Source organism: Drosophila miranda, chromosome XR, assembly GCF_003369915.1.
Source record: "Drosophila miranda strain MSH22 chromosome XR, D.miranda_PacBio2.1, whole genome shotgun sequence".
Taxonomy (NCBI): domain Eukaryota; kingdom Metazoa; phylum Arthropoda; class Insecta; order Diptera; family Drosophilidae; genus Drosophila; species Drosophila miranda.
In genome coordinates this window covers 5,653,874-5,674,188 of record NC_046674.1, presented here as the reverse complement: position 1 = coordinate 5,674,188, position 20,315 = coordinate 5,653,874, and the positions used below count along the sequence as shown (strand labels likewise).

Here is a 20,315-nt window from a genome sequence, read left to right as displayed (position 1 = left end):
CGCAGCTGAAGCCAATCATCATTGGCAGTCAATCTATATTACAAATTCAATTGAATTTGTCGCCCTTTATTTGTATTAATCAAATTGTGTGGCATTCTTCCCGCGCTGCCATAAAAATGTTGACACTAATAAGGTCGCAGCACCGAGCAGGTAGAGTGGAATGTGTCGCTAACTTTATGTCGAAATGAAATTCGGGATCGTGGCTGAGTGCCAGTGCCCGCCCCCAACGTAGGCAACACAAATTGCCAGCGAATACAATTCAAATGCGTAATCAGGCGAAAGGAGCAGCGAGCAGAGCAGGGCAGGGCAGGGCCTTGCAGGGCAGAAGTGAGAAGAAGACAGGGGGCGCACAACGAAATGAGAAAAGTTTTTTCGGGCCAACGCTGCGTATTATTATTATTAGTTTTTCGCCCTAAAACTTTTGGCAGCCTGCTTATTAGCAGGGGATGTGTTCTGCGCCGGCTTCGAGGGCCTGGGCTCCCCTTTCATAGCTCATTGCTTTTCAATTTGATGAGACGTTGTCTGTAATGAGCTCTGCGAAAGTTTTCTGCTCGGGAATGTTCCACATATGCGCGCACAGTTTTCTTTAAGGTTCTGCTCTACTCTCTCTCGCTATCGCTCTCTCTCTCTCTCTCTACTCTTTCTCTCTCTCTCACTCGTTGATGCTTGGGGCTGCTTTGTTAATTTTCGCTTGTCATTTATCATCAGGTGAAAGATGCGAGGAAATTTTTATGGAGTTGATTTTTAATCTTTTGCAATCATTTCTGTACCAGCGCTTCCCTTTGGAGTATCCCCCTGCGGCACCACAGGAGGAAATGAATATTTATAAGTATGATGAATGAGGCGTGGCGGGAAGACGGGAAGCGTCGGGAAGCCGGGAAACGTCGGGCTGGGCAACGGCATCTGATTTACTGACGTGTGACAAGGAGTCAAGCGAGGACACGGCCGGGATAAAGGTAAGGAAATTAATGCGTAGTTAGAAACATAAATCTGTGTGAGTGTGCCTGCATGTGTGTGTGAAAGTATGTGTGTAAAACTGTTCGTGAGGAAATAGCGGGGATTTCACAATTTATGTTTGTGTGCCACACAGAGAGGGAAGCCGAGGCCCAGTACCAGTCCCTGGCAGATCTTCCCTGCTCACGGGTCGTATGAGTGATATTAATTTGACTTTAAGTCGCAGGGAAAAGCAGAGCAAGAGCTAACGTAACACGTCAACGTAAACGTAAGCGAACGTATGCAATTTACGTGACATCATTACGTGTTAGACAAGTACAAATTACGCGTGAAAGCGAAAAAGAGATAGACAGAGAGCGAGAGCGAGAGAGAGAGAGAGAGAGAGAATGAGAGTGGGAGAGAGCAAGAGCAGGCAGACGACAATATGAGTTTGATAATGATGAGGCATGGGATGGATGTATGTGTGTGTGTGTGTGTGTGTGAGGAGGAATATCAAGATAAATAACTAAGCAGGGGATGTATGTAGCAGTGTCTGTGTGTACGTGTGTGTTTGAGTGTGTGGCAATGAAACGAAAATCATCAGACTCAGATCTGGCACAGAAGATTGCAAATGCGGCAAACGTTGTCAGGACGGAGAAGGACTAAGGACTAGGACCTAGGGACAACGGTTCAAAGACAACGGCAACAATTTGTGCTTTCGGTTCTCAGGGGGGGGTCTGGGGCTTGGTCAAAGCATAGACATGTCAACATAGTCCTCCACATTCCCTGCTGTAAGTTAAAATTGATGAAGTTACAGGGATTGAAGGCAGGGAAAGAGCCCTTCCCAAAAATGGAAACAGTATCAAGAGGGCTTCCCCACTAAATCATTTTTGCTCTTCGCACTTGTCAACAGCAAAAAATGTATTCATACCCCCCACAATACGACCATCTCTCGCATATTTCATGCTTGATTTGAGCTTAAATAAATTAAACTTCTTTGTGTTGCTGAGAAATGCAAATGTCAGCGGGTGAAGCTTGCAGCAGTGGCAGTGGCAGCGGCAGCGGCAGCCTGCAGGATATCAGGACTCTCGACCAAGCAATTAAACTTGTCCTTGTCTAATTGCATTTTGGCCTAAGCCCAAAGCCAAAGATCCCTACTCCACACACACACACACACACGCAAACACACACAAACGGACCAAGTCAAAAGTCTCAGCTAAGAGTGGAAGGAGAGAGAAGGCAAGGGCTCGGTGCAGAGTTGCCAAGTACGTTGCTGATAGGGGCCCGAAAAAGTTTAGTGCTTTAATTTCTTAGAAATTTGTTCCCACTCGAGTGAAGAAGACCGGGGGATGACGATGGGGACGACGAGCCGCCAACAAAGCAACAAACAAAAGTGTCGACTTGATTGCGTCGTTGATGGTTTGGTCCTCGTCCTAGAGCTCTACTCCTAGACCAGGTCCAGAGCAGGTCCAGGTCCAGGTCCAAGTCCACAATTGTGCGGACAGATTGCCAGCAAGTTGCCATAGCGGAGTTCAGTTGCTTGTGCAGCTTGAAGTTTCCAATCCCCAGCGGATTAGGAAAGTTTAAATTGTTGCCGCCGAGCCAGCAAGAGGGAGCGAGAGAGAGGGAGAGAGATAGAGCCAAGGAACGAAAGCAAAGCGAAATCGAAGCAGCCAAAAGAATGAATGAATGAATGAATAAAGAAAGGAGCAACGTAACGATTAGTGCTTTCATGTCCTTTGGCAAAGTTTAAAGGTCATCCGGAGGAAGGCCCGACTCGACCCGACCCACCACTGCCTTGGCATCCTTCGCTCTGCGCTCGCTCAACGTTCGTTGGCTGCTGATTTGACACATCAACTTTGTCAAGGTTCTTGCCACAGCCACCAGCCACCAGCAACGCAGCAACGGAGACAGCGACAGCGACTGTTATGAGCAATGGCTGTGTCTGCCCCGCCCACGCACCACCCGTCTTTCTCGGAGTGAGTGCGGCTGAGGTTGAGTGTGAGTGTGTGCACAAGCAATTTGTGCAATGGACATTTTGGGCGCTCCTCTGGTTCTCTCGGCTCTGCTGTGATAAGCGACGCCAGCTGCAAAATGTCTTAAAAGATTGCAGAGTGCACTGACTCCTGCGACTCCAACTTCTAGATGGATGCTGGGCCCGGGGCAGCCCGAGAGTTGATTGCGAAATGTGTAGCATACTTTTGTGCGATTGCACCTCTGCCAGACCTCGAGCCACAGCTCGAGCCACAGCTCGAGAGTCAGGAGAGAGAATGGATAATGAGCAGGGGCTGAGCCGAGCTAAGCTCTCATCCTCAGTAAGGGGTAGAAATATTGAAATTACTTTGAAGCCCCGGCTGCATAATGAGCCTGTCAATAAGTTTATCAAAGCAACAACTACTCGGGCAGCTGACCCAAAAAACAAAGTTGAAGTGCTGTGTAAATTATGCAAATCTTTATCATTCTTTTTACCATCCCAAAGGTTGGTCGAGTGGGGGATGCCGATGGGGATGGGGGTGGTGGGTTCTGGAGGGGTTCCTGGGTCGATGGGCTGTCACAAACAAGCGTGAAACACGACAACTGTGTGAGGGTCCCGGTAAAAACAATATGGCGCCCTGGCCAGCGCTGTTTGCCTCTTCCTCTGCCTCGGCCTCCCGCTCTCCACTCGTGGGTCCTGTGTGTAGCGGCCTGACTGCCATTGACAGTCGAACGTTGTTTTGCTATACGCTTTTCCCATTTTCTCTACCATTTCCAAGTATTTTTTTGAGGTTCTCGTTTTTCTGCTGTTTTTTTTTCTTTCTTTTTTTCTTCTTTTTTTTCTGAAATGTCAAATTTTTGCAGACAGTTTTGACAGTTTATCGAAGTGCGCTCGTAATTTCTGCTGACGTGTGTTGTAGGTGTTGAAAATAGAATGGAAGAGGGAGCAAAGGAAAAGAGAGAGAGAGAGAGATGTGCAGGGGGAGGGGGTAAGGTGTGGGGTGCAAAACTTTTGCTGGCTCTGCACTTTTTGGCACAAAAACTTTCCCCACAGCGAAAGACGGGTCAAGTTTTTTGTAATTATTTGTTTGGGTCACCTATGGAGAGACCTGATTGATTTTCCAGCCATGGGAGGGAGTCCCCTTTTATAGAAAGTAAAATATGAAGCATAGAGATAAAGATAGTTCAGAATTTGATTACTTACCGCTGCGACTTTCATTTTCAGCTGGCTTCAGCTGTAAAGCACGGTTCATCTGCAAGAAAAACAGAGAGAAAAATATCGAAATTAATACGGGGCTGAGATTACGGTCTAGATGAAAATGAGATTATGCGATAATGATTCGGACAGAGGATGCTATTACTCCCGGTACCCCCCTCCGATTCAATCAGCATACTCTCGTGGTGGGGAGCGGGATAGATAGATAGAAGCTCTTCATAAACACCTCCAAAAACACATTTGGCCAGCGAAGCATTTTCAAGCATTTAAATGGCACTCAATATGCAAGCCCATCTCCTGTCATGTCCTGTCTCTCCAGCACACCCTCCTCTGTATCCCTCTCGTCCTTTCGCTCTCCCGTTCTCTGGCTCTCTGGCTCTCCTCTGCACATTTGCGCTCATTGCCTTTTACCCACGACTGGGCAGCCACATCCTGTGCCGCTTCATGCATCATTAAAGCTTAAATCTCACCCAAGCGACCCATGTCGATTCTGGCCAGCCAACACTTAACGTTCTCCTCCCTCATCCACTCACCCACTCATCCGCTCTCCTTCTCTCTCTCTCTCTCTTTCTCTCTCTGCTCTGGCACTCTGCTGTGAGGAGTGCGATGTGGGACTGGGTCTGAAACTGGGTCTGGGACTGGGACTGGGACAGGGACAGGGACAGGGCTACGTGTTGTGGTCACCTTTTGGTTTATGGCAAATGAGTAATATGGCCGTGCCGGAGCACGAAAAATACCATTAAAAGACGTTCAAATGAAATGCATTAAAATAAAACTTAATTGAGGGCTTTATACCGACTGTTGGAATCGAGTGTCCACCCTCCTTCGGTTCTTCGCTCCTCCGAAAACCGCAAATACCCAAGCAAATCAATAACCAAAAAGGTGGGGGATCCCACAAGAGCTGGGCTCCACCTCTCCCTTCGCAGGTGTAATTTATTTGCACCGCACACAGATGGAAAGGGGGCGGCTTTGGCTACGCCCCTGGGCTTCCTGGCCTTAGATTGGCTCATCAACAGGGCCCAGGGCAAGTCGGGGGCAAGGTAAGGTCCGTGTCCGGGTCTGGGCCCAGTTCTGTGCCTGGGCCTGTGCCTGGGCCTGTGCCTGGGCCTGTGCCTTTCCCTGTCATTAGCCGCATGGAAGTCTGTCGTCTCATCGCCTGCCGCTTGTCGCATGAATATTTTATAATCAGCCATTAGTTTGCGGCAATTGAAAATGATTGAAGCTTTTAACTGCAAAATTCAATTGCTTTATATAACCATCAGGGAGTGGCTGGGAGAGCGAGTGCCCTTTCGTATTATGAAATATTTAATGTCATAGTCGGGTCGGCTCCCTGCCTCTCTACCCCTCTGCCCTGCAGTGTGTGCGTGTGTTTTTTTGGAACAATCCATTAGTCGAAGGCAAGTAATTAAAATTGCGATTTATGCACGCGCATGGATGCGAGCCGAAATTTTGGGCCTCTCCTCAGCTTGTTTGTAATTCAATTATGTTAATGATTGGACAACATTTACCGTATTTACATTAATGCATAATGAATGAGTGCAGAGTTCCCCCACGGACGATAGCGCGGACGAGCCAGAGAGCGAGAATGAGGACGAGGAGGAGGAGGATGGACCACCAGGCGGCGCGCCTAAATGCAGGCTGCACTTTATTTTTGGCTGGTTGATTTTTTAATCGTAACTCCAGCAGAGTCCCCCCGCCACACTAAACAGGGCGGGGGGCTCGGCAATTAAGTGCATTTCTCTGTCTGACCAAAGGCATGCTGAACCACCCCTCCACTTCCCCTCTGCCACTGCCATTCCCACTCCCACTCCAACTCCCACTCCCACTCCCACTTCATCACTCTTGGCCAGACAACACACAAATGCGCTTTTGCCTTACTCAAAGCTCAGCTGGATAAATTAAGTGGTCGATGAACTGAAGCCTTGTGGATTTTATATACAGGCGATGTCGACGGCAGCACCATGTTGTTGACAGTGATGCGGGGGGCAGGCAAGCAGGCAGAGCGAGAGAGAGCTGCAGTGGAGTGGTGTGGAAGGTTGGCTGGGTGGCCGGGTGACGCCGCAGAATTTAAACCAATGTTTAACCGAAAAATGTTCATTTAGTCGCACGTTCTCCTCCGTTCTGGGGGTTGCCGCTGTGGCAGCTCTGGCTGCTCCTGATGCTGCTGATGAATGATTGATGTGTCGTGGTTTAATAAATTGGAAAATGTTTTCAGTACTGTAAGTAATGCTCGGAGCATCTCAAAGAACGAACCGTGGATGCAGCTAAACAGCATGCAGGCGGGCAGGATTGCTATCCATTATCTGCTCTTTTTCGAGTCAATGCTGCAGAGCCACAGCCAGAGCCAGAGCCCGCAGCTAGCTTTGAGTGCGGCTTCCAATTCAAACAGAAATCAGTGCAACAGCAAAAGCTGAACAGGCAGAGACGGCAGTAGCATTCAATGGTGTCCTTTTCATTTTGGCTAATGAACTGCCGGCAATTTATGGGAGAATTTCCTGGAAAATTCCGTCAAGTCAAAGCATTCTCTGGCAACCACATGAGTGCCGAATGCTTTCATTGCACTTCTCTGAGTTCTTCTGAGTACACTGGAACTCTTTTTTTGTATTTCGGCGGCCCTTCTAAGGCATCTCTCACTCTGTATGTGCACAAAAGCCTGGCTAATTATTACCGCCAGCGAGAGCAAGAGAAAGAGCAAGGTTTCCCCTGCCTCTGCCTCTGCCTCTGCCTCTGCCTCAGCCACAGCCACTGCCACCAACCTTCTTTGGCCGCGTAATTAGCGCACATAATTTGAAATTTAAATGTTGCCAAAAGCCGAAGCCTTTGAAAGTCAAAATGTTAATTAAATCTTTCTCTTTTTTCGTCCATTCTCTCTGTTGGCGGTGCGAGGGGAATCAAAAGATGCCTGCCTCGACACAATTACCCTTGGCAATTGCTTATGACAAAGTGTCTGTGGGGGGAGGAGGAAGGGGGGAGGAAGAGATACTGCAGCCACAGTTGAGAGTCGACAGGCGCCAGTGGGAACGTTAAACCGCAAATTTTAGCGCCCCAGCATGTCCGAGAGAGGGCCAGTGGGCCACAGGCTAGCCGCAGTGTCGCCGCCTACGCATATGCAATGGCCAAAAGTGCCAACTTGGCCAAGTGCTGTGTGCTGTGTGCTGTGTGTCGCTCTGTGTCGCTCTGTGTCGTTCCCTGTCTGCTTTGGGTGCATGGACCCATAAACTGCGTTAGTTTATGATGCCCGAGCGCTAAGTGAGCAAAGCGAAGTGCGCTGAGACAGCGAGCGGATGGGACTCTGCCTGGGTGACTGGGTGACTGCTGGGCCCGGCCCACAGATCCCACCCAGATCCAGTCAAGCCGTAAGTGCCTTCCACTGACCCCCTCTCTGACTCGCCCTCTCCTCTGTGCAATTAGAATGCGGCGCATTGAACCAGTCCAAAGCCGAAGCTTTCCGCTCTGTTCTTCTCTGTTCTGGTCATTCCTGGGATGTTCTTGTTGTTCTGTTCTGGTTTCCCTGCATTCGCTAGTCGAACTCCATAAAACGGAACAACGAAAATGCAATTAAAACTACGTTTTATGGCTTTGTTATGGCAGCAGTCAGCCTCTAACCCCACTTCCCCTCTGCCCCTCTGCCTCTGTACCGAACCGAACCGAACCACATGAAGAGCAATTTTTATTATGCTTTCTTCACTCGGCCGGAGACGACGACGAGGACGAGGATGATGATGATAGTTTGGAAAATGGTTTCGAATTGAGTGGGTTCCCCGGCAAGTTTTGTTGATAGAAAAGTAATATTTTATGGGGCTAGCCGAAGGGAGGTTGGAAGTGGAAGTGGAGAGCTCTGCTTATTGAAAACGCAGCTTCGCTTCGTTTCTTCTCTAACAAAAATCATCAAAGTTTTATGCAAAAGTTTTTTTTTTTCTCTCTTGCGGCATACAGATACGGATAGTCGTCGTCGTACTGCGAGATACGCTGCTCAAATTTGTCACTGGCAAAGCACCTAAAAGTAGACAATGTTGCCTCAAGCATCTGTCATGTGTGTGTGTGTGTGTGAGTGTGTTGGTGGCACAGGGAGTGGCAGAAAGGGAGCTTTTTGAGATAGAGGTAAAAGCAAAACAAACTAACGAGCAAGCAAGCAAAACAAAAGCTTGTAGCTCTTGCTCCTGTTCCTGCTCCTGTTCCTGCCCTGCCCCCCCCCTCCTTCTTCTGCTGCCGCTCTGAGGCTGCCTGTGCTCCTTCTCCGACAACCTGCCATAACTGCAGCTTAATCAAAAGTTTTTCACTGCTCCACAGCCCAGGATGAGAGCCTCAGCTCTGGCTTCAGTTACAGCTCTAGTTCCAACTTCAGCTTCAGCTGGAGGGCAACCAACCAACGATCCAACCAACCGCAACTGTATCATCCATACCCCCACCCACAGCCAGCACACCCTGCATACCCTGCACACCCTGCACACTCTGCACTTCCCTTTGATACTAATCAGTGGCTGCTTCTTCGTTCATTTTTTATGTTGTCTGGGCCACGCTCAATGGGAAATATCTATATTCTTTATGTATCTCTGATGTATGAAATATGGCATCTGTATATAATGGTCCGCTCTTCGGACGGGGTCTGTGGGAGTTTGCAATTAGCAAGTGGCAATTAAAGTTGGTCGGACTCGGTCTGGCATTGAACCCACGACCACCAGGCAGCAGAGAGCAGCCGATAGCCGGTAGCCGGCAGCCAGTAGCAGGCGTGGCAAGAGGAATGTTTATTGGTTCATATATTATCGAGGGCCAGACAACAGATTGTCCAGCACGAGCACGAGAGCTGTTAACCAACGGTAATCGGGAGCTGGAATGGTGCAAAATGAATAAGAGGCCATAAAAAATGTAGAATCTTTCATTAGACCAGTTCTTAGCTTCACTCCAGACCCAGTTACAGTCACAGTCACAGTCCCAGCCCCAGCCCCAGTCCAAGTCCTAGCGTAAAGCCAGGACCCAACCCACACACCTGCCCCACACCTTGGCGACCCAACTCAAAGCGTATTTCATTCAAGACACGACACTTGACTGTCGTATGACACTTGAGTTCCTGCTCCTGTCCGTCAGCTGCGGCTCACCTCAGTCCCCGTTACCGTTACCGTCTCCGTCCTGTCCAATGCCCACAAAATATGCAAATAAATTACTAATAACCTCAGAATGTAACCCTTACACGGAAGCAACGCGGAAAGAAAGATGAGGGAGGGGTATGGAAGAATGAAGAAGGAAGAGTGGAAGAGTGGAACGGGAGCCTATTTCTGATTCATAATTCAAATTTTACGCCGCAATAAACAAAAATGCCTAAAATTATGCAACACAACGCCCATGGAACACTGCTGAGTAAGTCATAAATTATGTAAATTTAATTTAACTCCCACCCAACCCCCAACCACTATACCTACATACATATTACTGTATACAGTACTACATACATACATTCACACACATCTATGTGTACCTATGCATATCTGTACATGTGAATGGGTGCGCCCTCAGTCAAGACAACCACAAAACTGTAAAGCGCGAGGCAGGGCGAGGGAGAGGAAACGACGAACGTTATTATTATGTAAATAATTAATGGCATGTAATTATCTAAATTTTGGACAATTAGAAAAAATTAACACACACACCACAAACGGATTGAAGGGAGAGAGAGAGAGCGAGAGCGAGGGAGATGGATAGATACAGGGACACACGGCAATGCCAAATATTTATGACATTTTTATTATGCCAAAGAAATGAAAGTAAAAGCATGTCCGCGGCTCCAGGCCGCGTTTCCGTTACACATTTAACGCCATTTTAACGCATGCTAATGACCGAGTCGGCTCGGACTCGGCCCAGTCCGGGTACGGCATACGGCGTACGCCGCCACAAAAATGTTATATTTACTCCCGGAGCCAGCGAAAAGGGGAATATGAAACAAGGTGTAGCCCTTTGAAAGGTTTGCCATTAATTAGACAAACTTCGGGGCGAGCGTCAGACAAACATTAGTTTTGGTAATTTATTACCCAACCAAATGCCCACCGAAAGCTAATCAATACTTTTGGGCCTCCGTCTCCGGCTTCGACTCCGGCTCCGTTCCATCCCCGTTCCATTCCCGCTCCGACAATGGCAGACGAACCTTTTCCAGAAATTACTAATTAGCCTGGAGAAGACGGACGCCTGTCTGACTGCGTCCTGTCGTGTTGTCGGGCTGTGTCCTGGCGGCTCTGAATTATCGATTACGATTGCGTAATGTTGGACTGACTTTAAAATGCGATGCGGACTCCTTCCCGGAGTCTCGTGGCTCAAATATATTTTAATTAAAACTCAGGCCGGTGGTTCTGGTTCCTCTCCGGTTTTTGGTTCCTCTTTGGTTAGGCAGAGGCATAAATTTAATGCCTACGCTTTTGGGGCGATGACCCATTTGATTGCTTTTGCTGGAGATTGGGGTTGAGCGGCATTAAAAGCCTAGCCTACCTTTTGGGCCAAGCAATCAAGAAGAACCCCCACTTGGCAGCTTATGTAATGGCAACATGGAGGATTTTTGCTGCATACCAGCAGGCGTGCTAGAAATGCTACAAATTACATAGAGCCAGCCCCAAGAGCAGAAGAGCAGAATAGCCTCGGGGGTGGGGGAGAAGAGTCGGGAGATTCAGAAGAGGCTGGGCCCAAACAACGCACTCAACTGTGAAAATGTCTGTTAAGGGCAACAAACACGCACTCATGTGTATTTGTGTATGTGATTCTGTGTGTGGGCTACCTTGGCTGTCAACAGGATGACAGTATATATAGTATATATACTATGCTCGTGTACGAGCATAAGGATTGCGCATACGTGTATATGTATAATGTATAGTACGAAAGGCCCCGCCTTCGCCGCTGCTTTCGCCGGTGCCTTCGCCGGGACTGTCAATTGAGCTGGCATGTTGGCAGCCTCTTGACTTTCCGTCTAATGTGAATTTCCCATAAGCATGATAAGCATAAATATCCATTTGGACAGGCATAGAAAAAATTTGATTGAAATATTGCCAAGTCAGACTCTCGGCCGGATCGAGATCGAGCCTGGCCGCCTGGCCACGACCACACACTCTTCTTCTAATGCTTGGCACGTATTTTAATTGATTCGTGCCACACAGGGAGCCGCACCAGCAGCAGGCAGTACTCGAGGCAACGGCTCATTATACGACATGGAGCAGGCGCCGCTGCTCGGGTTACAAATTGAAAAACTCATGCCAAAAGTAAATCAATGGCAATGCAAACATTCCGATGGGGAGACCGAGAGACAGACAAACACAAACACAAACACAAACAGACCTAGGACCAAAAGGATACTCGATATTTGCTCTTCGGGTTTGATGTCTGATGATGATGTTCCATTTATTATTAACTTGAAATGATTTCGGGCAGTCAGTCCCCAGGCCCCTGTCTCCAGTCTCCAGTCCCCAATCTCCAGGTCCGGGCTCTGTGGTCCGTACTCGCTCGCTGAGGTGACGACGCAGCGATTGAATGCACGACTGCATCAATGGCAGGCTCGCTCCTACATGAGCACTGCATGTGTCTGCCCCTGCCCCTGCCCCTGCCGCTGGCCCTGCCCATGGCCCTGCTCCTCTCTCGTGTAGTACTCTATTTGTATCCGTATCTCCTGTGTATCTGTATCTGTTTCCCTGCATCCGTATCTGTGCATGTGTACACGTGTGAGTTCAATTGGAAAATCGTGTGCGGCATACGGCAGCATGTTTTTGTAAATAGCAATCGCGTACGTTTCTCAGCAGCGGGTGCACACTCGCAAATGTATCTGTGAGATACATTATATGTAACTCATATCTCAGTCAGTCCCACACTTGATAAAATCATGGAAATTCATATTTTCATATTAAATTTAAAGCACTGCGCCCCCAGGTACGAGAATGGAAAAGTATGGATATGGTCGGGATGGAGTATATGATGTAGGGCAGATTATGATTGGATTACAAGCCAAGGGTAGGTTATAGGATATAGGATTTGATGTGAAGACAATATGCGTTCCTTCGCCAGCACCAGCGTTCGTTAGATATCCATCACTGATCCCTGATCAAGCCCTGAGTGCCCAGTGATCTAATGATACGTTACAAGTCCCTGGTCTCAGATCTGCCACTCACAAGCTGTGTGGCTGCCAACGTATCTCTGGCCATCTACAAAGCTACATCTCTTTAAATTCAATTTTTGACTAGCAAACAAAAAAACAAAAAACCGCTTAACATCGCTTTGAGCAGTGCAAATAGCACAAGCGCATATAGCATACGAATACCATACGGCACATAGCGCATGCAAATGACAACAAGACACGCCCACACACACACACACACACGCGTGCACACTGAAACGCTTATGTGTATTTGTGTGCGCATAAGTGAAGTATATCTTTGTAATCTGAAATGCTCAAGGCGTGCAAATATTCAATTTTAAATATGCAGTCCGTCCCGTTCCGCCATTCCAAAGATGGGGACACAAAAAAGGAAGAATTGACAGCAGCTCTCTCTCACTTTCTCTCTCTGTCTGGCATATCTGTTTGCATCTCTTTCTGGTTGCTGCAACTAAATGTCATAAACACAATGTCATGACAACTTTTGAAATTTGAATTTCAAAGCAAAAATGTCTCCCATTTATTCATTTGCTCAGTCATTCATTGCCATTTATTTTATTTGCCATGCTCCCTGGGCTCCGCTCCGTATGAACAAGATGGTTCCGTGTCCATGTCTCAATTTACCTCCTGCTCAGCCTGCCTGCCCCGCCCCCGCTTCCAACAAACGCAAATTCCTTGCGAGCAAAAGTTCTTAACACATCTTTGATCTTGATGGCTGCCAATATGGCAGCAGCAAGGGAGACGGACCGTCCGACCGACCGTCCGACCGACCGAGTAGGAACTGAGAGTAGCGACCCGAAAATTGTATTAATTTAGATTTCATTTAGTTCTGTCTCCCCCGGCTGTCGTCCTGTTTCTTGGGTCAATAATAGTTGCTTTCTTGGGTCCTCGAGCAGCACACAAGAACTTGCCCAATAGGGTGGACGTGGGAACACAACTTGATTTTATGATCAAAGAGGCACACATTGGGCCGCATTTGATGCGATTCAGCTTTAAAACTTTAAGAAGACCTCGGAAAATCTTTCATTCGGGGTATTTCATTATCGGGGTTGATTCCGCATCTGTAATTTCTGTTCCTGCTGCCCGTGGGCCTGTCCTGGGGAGGGGGCTAGTTCTCTGAGGGTTGACTGCAGTCCAATGTCTCACTTTTTTCCGGCTTGCCTTGTTATTATTTTAATAAGCAATTTGCTGCTGCTGCTTAAAATGCTAGCACGTGTCCCCGGACACGGTCTTTGAGAGAGTGTTGCCAGTGTGTGGCCAGGGCAAACAAAGCGATTTCGTCAATGAAATGGGCCTTATGTATATTTAAGTGGTGGGACGGTGAGAAAGTGCAGTGTGCGAGAGGAATCGTATTGGAAAACGTATCCCAGAGAACCTGATTATCATCTGGCAGAGATATGTATCGTCAATCTGACTGTTACTTTGAACCGATGTGGCACTTCCCATGCTCATTAACAGCTCTCCCCCTTTGCCCTTTGCCCTTTGCCCTTTGCCCTCTGTCACTTGCCATCTCTGGCTGGGATCCCACTTGAGCCTCGGCGACAAGAAGAAAGTTTATTAAATATAAATTTATAACACGCACACATGTGGCTCCTTCATGTCAAACGGAAAACAAACAGAAATCAAGTTTTCCCTCTTCGGGGGGAAGGGGAAAGCCCCAGCTTTTCTGGAAGCTCTCGAGTGGAGGAGCACTCCGGCTCTCTGGCAGCCATAACTTGAATAAATATGCAAACATTTCGTCACATTTCGCCTACACCCACTTTTAATTTAAGCCCACTTAACACCTCATAAAGCAGGCTACGTTCTGGCTGAATAAATGAATTACTGAATGAAGAAACGAATGGCTGACTGAATGACTGAATGGCTGACTGAGTGGGAGAGAGTGAAAGTGAGTGACTGACAGTTGGAGAGTCCTTCCCCTTTCCCTCCCCCTTCCCCTGCCCCTTTCCCTTCCACGGTTTTATATAAAATACAATTTTATACATTTTAATTTTTACATTTAACAACTTCCATGCAATTAGGTCGAAAGGGTTGGCGTTGGCACTCTCTCCCCATCCAGGCCTTAAAAGAGCCACCCTTTCTCTGGTTGTTCTTCGGGGTTGTCTCTCTCTGCTCGGGCCTGGCTCCTGGTTCCTGGATCCTGGTTGATTGCTACTTTTGGCAAATTAAACTTGAAAGTTGTAAAATTTCCCTTGTCATTGGCAAGGACACGTGCGTGTCAAACGCCCGACCCTCCGCCCACCCAGCAACCCTTGTTGTTTTTCTCAAATGATTCCGGACGAGAGCTGATGCTTAGAGAGACACAATGAGAGGATCTCATAACTGAATTCAAGTGTAACCATAATGAAATCCTAGCTTTTAGGACCGAAGCGTTAGATACCTTTAAGCCCTCTGCCGGGTTCCCTCTGCAATAATTTCGTATTGGGCGGAGAGGTCAATAGTCTCGTCAAGTGCTTCTATGGAGGATGCAGTTTCATCACGTCGACATACAATACTGCTATGGGATTGCGATGTCATTGATTTGTGTTGCTTGAGGGCCGAAATTACCTCAACAGAACTGGATTGAAGAGCTCCTGTGCGGCTGATCTCAGGCTTCATTCACAGCCCATAACAATCGCTGTTTATGCTGATTTTTATGCCCCCTCAAGACACACACTTGCCGGCAGGTCTGGCTATGAATAAGCAAGTAAGCGGCAGGGGTTGCCCCACATTCAAATACTGTCCTGTCCTGTTCTGTCCTGCAGTGCTTTCTGTGCTTCCTGTGCCTTCTGCCGGCTGCTTATTTGCCATGTAATCTTAAGCGACAGGCATTTGCTTACTTATTTATGCACTCTCTCCGCCAAACACACATACTCGTGCTCGTGCTTTTGCTCGTACTCGTACTCATCCTCGTACTCTCCATAAAGGTTGCCAACTTAAAAATCACAATGGGGCTTTGACTCTGCCATTAGATAAGAGTGAGAGAGTGACTAAGAGTGAGTTTGGGGAAATCTCACTTTGGGGGTATCTTTTGCTTTATTTTTATGCTCTTCGTGTGAGATTTTTATTGTGTGTACACACACACACACACAGACACACACACAGAGAGAGGAAAGAAGAACGAACTCCGTCTGAAAGGGAGACACAGAGACAGTCGCTATCCGAGGCAGCTATCTTTGCCACGTTTGCTTTTATTATTTAATGGAGCACAAAATGCATTTTGCTCGCCTGCCCCTGCCTCTCCTGCTCCCTGATCCCATCCTCTCCTGCTTAGGCGTGCGGTTTTTTTCCACCTCCCCCAAAGGCCCATCTGGGGTGGCCTCGCCTCGTCCCGGATCAGGCAGGCATACAAAATTAATAATTTATATATGAAAATGTGCGTTAAGAGCAGCAAAAATGCTTCTAGTGGAGTTCACTCGAGAGTCTGTTTACCAAATTGTCGATGTCGATGTGTGTGTGTGTGTGGCGAGGCGTTTTGGAGGCTGTTTGCCAAGGTCATAAGTAGGACTTGCCGAGATTCCTTTCCGACTCGTTCCATTTCCGCCCGACTCTTTTCTTTCCGGCATCGTTCATCGTAATTTGCTTAATAAAACGCGGTGTGGCATATTGCATAAAATATAAGCCGAATTTCCCTTTGTTTTTCTTTGGCTTTGGCGTTGGCTTTGGCTTTTGAGGCAATTTATAAATTGCCAAACAGATTCGTTCCTCGAGCATCTCTGGCCGTCGCTTTTCATTAAAATCAACTTCAGAGAATCCCAGAGAATGTTGCACTTGGGGCGGTGTCTGAGGAGTCGAGTCGAGTCGAGTCGAGTCGAGTGGCTGTTATGTGCATAAATTTCCCCCGACCAGACTCCTGGGACTCCTGGCTGGCAAAAGGCCTCAACTAGGGGTATTTTTATGTACAATTTATGCATATGAATGTTTATGGCAGATCCAACGGGGCCATTACCATATGGAGGGCGCACCTTTTGCCAGTCGGTCATACCTTCTGCTACCCTTTTGTCGCTTCAAGGAAGTCTCTAGGTCGCCATTTGCCCTGTTCCATCCACATCCGGCAAAAGTCAATTGAAGTTGTAATGAGAATTGAAATGGCTAGCAATTAAAGATGATGACGGCGCCGTCGCACCTCACTTCGGGCCATTCTCATTCCAGCTTTCTCCCCATCTCTGCCTTCCTCCTCCTCCTGCCTCGGTACTCGGTCCTTTCCTGGCTTGCTCCTCTTTTTTCCAGTAGGTTTACGCATGCCGCAGGCCCAAACACTTTGCATAACATTAAGCAGCTTCAGTTCTCTCTCTTTAGTTCAGTTTTTTATTCCGATTCGGATTCGCAGCCCTGCTCTACTGTTCTTCTTTTTTGCGGGTCTCTGTGGTCGACCGCAGCTCCATAAAATATGCACCCAAAGCGGAGTGGAGCGGCGCGGAGTGGTCCACAACAAAGTGAAGTATGCAAAATGGGCGAGATGGGGTGATGAGGGGGTGTGGCAAAGCGCCTAAAAGCATATTTCAATTAAGCTATCACCTTGAATTATTCTCACGAGCACACAAACAGTCGCATACATGCACACAGAACCAGAACCAGATCCAGATCCAGAAACACACCCTGAGAGTTCTGCCTAAAAGCAGACTACATTTTTTGTATTTTTTAATTTTAATGTTTTCATTCACCGCCAGCAGACGCAGTCGAGCGTCAGAGGAGTAGCGGAAGCAGCGGCTGCGACTGCGGCTGCGACTGCGGCAGCGGCAGTGGCAGCAGCAGAAGAAGAAGAACGTTAAAACCGCTCGTCAAAAATTTGCATTTAAATGAGGCGCAGAGGCGACTGACTGACGGGCCTCGTTTTCCCTGCCCCTGCCACTGCCCCTGCCCACGTTCTTGGAAGTGAAAATTTTTATGATTGCGGTGACTGCCAAATTGTCAGTGGATGTATCTGTGTGCGGGTGTTCGCTGTGGCAGGCTACAAGGGTGTGTGTATGCTTAATATGTAAATATTCATTATGTCCCCGTATGTGTGTGTCGTGTGCGTGGTGTGTATGTGTGAATCCATGCGCCTGTGGGCGGGTTAGGGGTCAGTGAATACAGAAAAGTCATCAAAAACAGACGGATCTGGAAAATCGAAGATAATCCTTTCGATTTGTGTGTCAGGATGGTGTTCAAAATATGTCCATCAATCCCAAAGCCAATATTGAACAAAATATTCTTTAAATTAACTAAGACCTATATGATTTAAAAGCAGATTTCTTTAACGGCTTAAAGTCGGGCAAATATGCACAATTAAGAGTCAATTTGGGGCATACCGAATACACAACAGGAACAGAAACAGGAGCGGGGGCCAGGGCCAGGGCCAGGATGAGCAGGAGCGTTCCTCTGTTTGTTGGTTATGCAAAAATTTCTCAGCTCCACATACACACCCATGGCTGGAGCACTGAAGCAGGGGCTCATTCATCGTCATCCTTCATCCAGAGATTTCTCTCCGCCCCGCTTTGGCTTTGGCCAAAAATTTTTGGCATAAATGCCATAAACAGTTTATTTAGCAACGGAAAATTAACTGCAGAATGTTGCCAGACCCGTTCCCGGTCCCTTTCCACAGAAGCAAAAAAAAAAAGAACCATGTGAGAGGAACTGGCAGACAGCCGGGGGACTGATGATGCTACCCAAGTCAACCCATATATACTCGTTTGTAGCATCCATCCCGGTATTGCCCCCGACCAGACCGAACTCCACTCGACGCTTTATGACGTTTTACTTCATGTGCAGCTTCATAATTAAGTGACTCCCAAGGCGGCGGCGGAGAGGGAAGAGACACACACACACACACATACACACAAAAACTAGCAGTGGCCGGGGGAAATGGAGGGAGTGGAAGTGGGATGGGGAGACACACTCAGGGGAGCTTTTAGTTTTGAGCCACGTGAGTAGCATCATCGCTTGGGCTTCGGGCCATAAAAACAAGCCCCAAACGAGGTCAACTGAGGGCACTAAAATGCATTTGCTTTATATTCCTTACAATATACGAGTACGTGTATGTACGGGGGGGGTATGGGGGGGGCATATGACAGGATGTTGGGCATAGATGTAGGTATAGGTGGATAGGAGTGATGCGGGACTTATACAGCTAAAGACGAATATAAAGAGTGTTAGCAGGTCGTTTTGTGTACTTACTAATTTGATGGCTGGTGGTATTAATGGATGATGGCAACTTACCTGGAAAGACAGATAAGGGAGAACACGAAAAGTTTAATATTATTATGTGTGGCGGGCGTGCGGCTTGTGGCGGGAGCAAGGGAGCAAGGGAACAAGGGAAGGGCAGGCACTGGGATAATTGGCTAAAACTATAATTATGTCATAATCAGAGGGGGTGGAAGGCTGTGAAATCTAATCCAGCTGGGACAAAGACTGTAATTAGATCTGATGGAAGATGAAAGCATTTAGGATAAAACTCAGTCTTAAAGACCTCTCTCTATTTGCGCACTCTCTCTGTTAAAGACTGGATGGATGGCTCTGCCTCTCCCACTCTCAAGTCTGCTGGAAAAATTGATTATCGACAACACTTTAACTCGCCCAAACCCAAGCACATGGCCCAAAGTTTGCCGAGGGCAAAACCAAAGAGGAAAAAATGTCATAAAAATTCTATTTTCGTATAAAATTTCGAAAGTAATCTAATAAATATTGATTTTCATTCGTCATCGCCACGACAGCGATGGCTATGGCGATGGCGATGGCTACGGCTATGGCTATGGCGATGGCGACAACAACAACATTATCATGAGCACCCACAAGGGCCACAGGGGCCACGGGAGCTGGAGTGGAAGAGAGTCGTGTAACCCTACACGTGCATAAAGAGAGTGAATCGAGGACAGGGCAGGACAGGACAGGACAGGACACGACACGACAGGAACCAGGAGAGGACAGGCGTAGTCAATAGTCGTTATTTGATATAGTCGCCCGACCAACATGATGAAACGTGCCTGGGACCGCCAACGCCGCCGCTGACCAGGACACGGACACGGAGACGGAGACGGACTAGGAGCAGGAGCAGGGGCGGGAGCTGACCGCACGTAAAGGGAACGGAACCCATCGCTGCAAGGGATGAAATCATGCGCGCAACTCGTTTTTGGTCAAGCATGCCACCCCATGGGGGGAACGGTCCGAGTATACGTGGCTGGGGCAGGGGCAGTAGCGGGAGCGGGAGCAGGGCTGTGGGGCAAACAGTTCATTCAATCATTCAAATGTCCTTTGAACTATAAAAATACATGACACTAATAAAGAAAACGAACAAATGACACGACACTGGAAACGCTCGCTCGCTCTCTCTCTTTCTCTCTCTCGCTCTCTGGCATTCTCTGAAGAGAAGTGAATAGGAAGACGACTGCCCAAAAAGTGCTATTTAGAGCAATTTATAAGCATACTTCGAGTCGCCCCCCGGTCACCGGTCCCCGGTCCCCGGTCCCCGGCACACGACATTTGACATTTACGAGAGAAAGTCCAGCACTGAGGAAGATAGGATCCCTTTTCCTTTACCCAGTGAAGTCCCCACGCTTCTTCCCCCTTTGCATTCGAAAGCACCATAAATTTTTGTGTAGCTATTTATTGCATTTTTATGTAAAATGCCGCTAACGGTAAACCTATATACGAACGTACGTCTTTTGCAGCTCTTTTATACCATTTTGGAAAGTTGTTTACGAGGCCACGAGAAATCGAATTGGGGAAATGCTCGAAGCCCACGCGAAATGACAAAAATTCAAGCAATTAAAGGTGCGCCAGAGAGGAGAGGAATCGAGAGATGGGAGATGGTAGATGGCAGAGAGAATAGGGAAAGCTCCATTCGCTGATTTTTACAAGCATTTTCTATGCATTCACATCGAGGATTGCATACTTTTCGAGGCTTTGGAATGATTTATCTAACATCTACCACGTCTGCACCACATTTTTATGGCCATATTCTCAGGTCGTCCTGCTTGCCTGCTACCCTGCTTCCCGATTTTCCTTTTCCCATTCCACATAACAATCGGAAAAGCCACAACAACTGGCAGCAGCCATGGCCCGGACCGGCCAGGCCGTATCCGCGTCGGCATCCAGGTTCACGAATACGAACGACCA

General features: G+C 47.8%; 1 protein-coding gene across 33 annotated transcripts in view; it reads right to left on the bottom strand.

Moving 5' to 3' along the window:
- LOC108153300 (CUGBP Elav-like family member 4) overlaps positions 1-20,315 on the bottom strand; it is a 318,810-nt gene that overhangs the window by 104,356 nt on the left and 194,139 nt on the right. For 20 of the 33 annotated variants that reach the window (XM_033386638.1, XM_033386632.1, XM_033386628.1 and 17 more), the window contains one exon: positions 4,112-4,160. In XM_033386638.1, the coding sequence (XP_033242529.1) occupies positions 4,112-4,160 (49 nt within the window). Of the gene's footprint in view, positions 1-4,111; positions 4,161-18,377; positions 18,420-20,315 lie in introns of all 33 variants that reach the window. The other 13 variants (XM_033386636.1, XM_017283197.2, XM_017283194.2 and 10 more) reach the window with 2 other exon arrangements.